At 41.8% G+C, this 3,783-nt stretch overlaps 1 protein-coding gene across 1 annotated transcript; it reads right to left on the bottom strand.

Annotated features, from left to right (window-relative positions):
- Window positions 1–1,035: 1,035 nt before the first annotated feature.
- On the bottom strand, window positions 1,036–3,474 carry msh5 (mutS homolog 5). The gene has a single exon (XM_020521844.2). It carries the CDS (start codon window positions 3,472–3,474, stop codon window positions 1,036–1,038), a length of 2,439 nt encoding a protein of 812 aa, XP_020377433.1.
- Between the last annotated feature and the right edge of the window lie 309 nt (window positions 3,475–3,783).

Genomic DNA, 3,783 nt, shown 5'->3' with positions numbered 1-3,783 from the left:
AATTTTAATCAATTTTAAAATGCACTTGGGAGTACCTACAGCAAAACATAATTGATATATTAATGAATAAATATCCTTAATATATCTCAGTGTTCAGGAATATTAAGTAATTAATTACATTTAAACTAAAATATACCACATGTTCAAGGTAGTAAGTAACCTTGGTGACCTAACTGGGAGTTTATCTGCTGAGGACACACTCTTGGGGAGGAGACAGCAAGTTCAGGTAGCAGACAATACTGGCAAATTCCCGAGCAGGAAAGAAGGCAGAGTCAGCTCTATTTCCTAGGAAAAGAAAGAAAAATAAAGGTAAACAGAAATGTAAAACTTAACGGTCCAGTTTGATTTTGGATGGGAGCACAGTCTAGCAAGGGAATAAAAATTCTCAAAAGCTGAAGTGTAACCAGAATAGTAAAGTAAGTTCACTAATGCAGGACTATACATTTGTCATGCTTCCACCTCATTAGAATGATTTTGAAGTTAAAGTGTGTTTTTAAAGTCATATTCATAGTTACTTACTATCTTTAAAATAAAGCAATTAATCAGTATCTACCTTTACCTTTTCAGTTGGCTTCAAAAGCGTTAGACTCCCTATTAAAGACACGAAATTCAGCTGAACTGGATACCACTTACTATTGTATTTAATAGTGGACTGTACAAACATAATCCTCAACTTATTACTTAAAAGCAAACCAAAACAATAATTAAGACACAGCCATCATTTTTAACTGAAATTGATCTGAATTTCTGATTTCCTACCCAGGGATGCTGAAGACAGCTATACTATCACTACAATTGCAATTCTGGGATCAACTAACTAAGATTGCAACAATAAAGATTTACTCATGTTATTAGGGCATTTTTGAGAGGCTTACCTCAAACCTTGGGCAACTACCAATTCATCAAAAGGTCATCATTTACACATCACAAACATTTAGGAAAAAGGATAAAATTCATAGAGTCATCAGTAAAATATCCAATTCGCTTTTTTACTTGAAGTTTTAACCTGAGAAGTGTAGTTCACCAGAATTCATATTAAAGCTCAGGTGTTGCAAATGACAGCACTTCCTTGCTCAAAAATTCCTGCAAATTCACAGTGAGATCATTGAGGTCGATTTCAAGAAACTTATCCACCAATGCCTTACACCACTCAAGTTGATTTGCTTTTGAAGGACAATCAACACGACGAATAGGTTCTCCTCTGCGGTATAGCTCAGAAACCTGTATCCCTCGTTGCACCACCTGTGAGGGCATCCCAGCCAGTATTGCTATATTGGCAGTATGGCTGTTTGTGGACACACCCTCTTTCAGCTGATAGAAAAACACCAGATCCTCTCCATCCTGGATGGTCTCTAGCGTTAGGTATCGTATCAGGGGACAAGAAGGAAGAAGATTAAGCTGGACCAAACTATGAAAGTTGGTAGATAAAAAGATGTGGGGACATTTCACATCTTGCTTCACCCAGTGTCGCAAAACAGCAGCAAGAAGAGATAAGCCATCTACACTATTGGTTCCCTTCCCAAATTCATCGATTAGCACTAAAGATCTCTCTGCAGCATTGTTAACTGCAGCTGCCACTTGGTTTAAGTCTATGATGAAGGTTGAGAGTCCCACAGACACAGATTCACGGCTTTGAATCCTTGTGTAAATTCCATCAATTAGACCAATATCTGCATCTGTGGCAGGGACATAACTACCAATCAATGCCATGAATACTATTAGCCCAACCTCCTTGAGATACACACTTTTGCCACTGGAGTTTGGACCAGTGAGAACATGAATTTTACCATGTTCTTCACTACTACTGATGGGATTTGTAACAAATGTTCTTGTGCACAGTTCCATTAGAGGGTGTCTTCCATCTTTGATACTGACTATATTCTTGCTGGTTAATTTAGGTCGTGTGTAGGTGTTCTCTCTGGCTACAACAGCCATGGCAATTAAGCAGTCCAACTGGGCTGCATACTCCATCACATCATAAAGAACTGCAGACTTATCTAAAATCTTTGTCTGTAACTGATACATAACGGCTGTTTCAAGGTCCCTGATTTCACAGTGCAAGTCTCCTAACATCGTATCAAGTTCTTTAGTTCTAGCACTTCTATAATGAAGTCTATCTTCAGAAAGGAACATGAAATCCAGTCCTTCTATCTCAAAATCGTTCTTGTCTACCATGCCTGGAAGACGTGGAATTGTTAGAAGAAATCCAATCAGTGGGATGTAGATAACACAGCATGAAGGAATCCTGTTGTCCAATAGTGTTAGTTCATTTCTTGCTACTTCAGTTAAAAAATCTGACAGACCCATCAGTTTACGCTTTTTTTCATCTATGGCTGGGTCCACATTTGGCTTAACAGTGAATCTGTTCTCTGTATTACTACCTTCAAAATCAACCACTTTATTTATAAGGCTGGCTATGTAATGAAGATCATCTGTAAAAGTCTGGGAAATCTTTGCAAACAGTTCCACAGACATGGGGAGGGACCTGCAAGTATCACCAATGCATACAGCATTGTACACCGTTTTATAAAGGCCTTGCCAGTCATTCACTTTGGTGTAGGATAATGTCATCCTCTTCAAAATTAGTGGGATATTTTTGATGTGCTTTAAGCAATCTTGAAGTGTGTGTACTATCTCCGTGTTTCTAGCCAGCATGAAAAACTGGATGACATCCAACCGTTTGTTCAACTCGTCCAGATTCTTCGTTGGGCGCATAAACCACAGTCTCATCAGCTTTGTCCCCCACTGAGATCTGCAGCGGTTCATAACTCCGAACAAGCTGAGTCCCTCCTTCAGTCCTGATGCCAATTTGTACACGGATGGATGCACTTCTGACTTGAAAATCTGCAGCACACAGTAGGCATCCTGGTCAATATGCACGGTGTCATTCAGTGCAAACTTCCTTAGAGCCAGGATGGGAACGCTCACACTGGGATCTTCCAACTCCACCCCAATCCTCCTCCTTTCAAGAAACTTCAATAGTCCTCCAAGTGCGCGCAACATGGTAGCGCACTCAAATGGTATAACTGACGCCAGATACACAATTCTTTCTGCTTCAGTCAGGTGCGTGGGAATAAAAGGCAGGTTCACCGACAGCACCCGCTGTTTGCTGATATTCAGCCCGAAATCCACATTAGGGAAGATTGCTATTTCTGGCTTCCCATCCTGTCCGTTGTTGTTGGTTCCCACCGCCTTGAGGAAATCTGCAATGTTACGGTCTTGCTTTGCGCTTGTTAAGATGCATCGGGGCTGCAGCTCCTCGATCACTTTCCTCAGCAGCCGAAGATCATCTGCGTCTGGAGCATCCGGCATGAAGTAAACGATGCAGTCATTGGCGCTGTAGTAAGCAAGCCCCAGTTGCCCGCCATGCCACAAGACGCTCGTGTACACCTCGGACTGCGAGGAAACATCGATATCGTCTACCGACCAGCTTACGGCAGCTGACTGCTGAGCCGGTGCAGCAAGGTTACTCATTAGGCTCAGTGAACTCTCCCCGTTGGTATGATCATAACTCCCATATAGGATATTTTGCACACACCGGTGTCACTCGACGGTTTATTTTAGTCAATCGCGCCATTTTAGTTTCACGCACAAATCCCCCCGCCGGCCCGCGTGAGAGGGCGGTTTGCAGCCGCCTCGTGCGGAAGTGGCAGTTTGCAGCTGCTCGAGAGGAACATCTTAGAAAAGCCAACTTAGGCGTGTTGAAACTGATAAAGGGATTGTTTATTGGTACATAATTTCAAAACACATTAAACCCTTCCAGGACTGAAGACTCCCACACTG

The sequence above is a fragment of the Rhincodon typus genome, chromosome 5, assembly GCF_021869965.1.
Source record: "Rhincodon typus isolate 14 chromosome 5, sRhiTyp1.1, whole genome shotgun sequence".
Lineage (NCBI taxonomy): Eukaryota > Metazoa > Chordata > Chondrichthyes > Orectolobiformes > Rhincodontidae > Rhincodon > Rhincodon typus.
The sequence above is the reverse complement of the archived record's forward strand: the minus strand, read 5'-3'. Positions and strand labels throughout refer to the sequence as shown.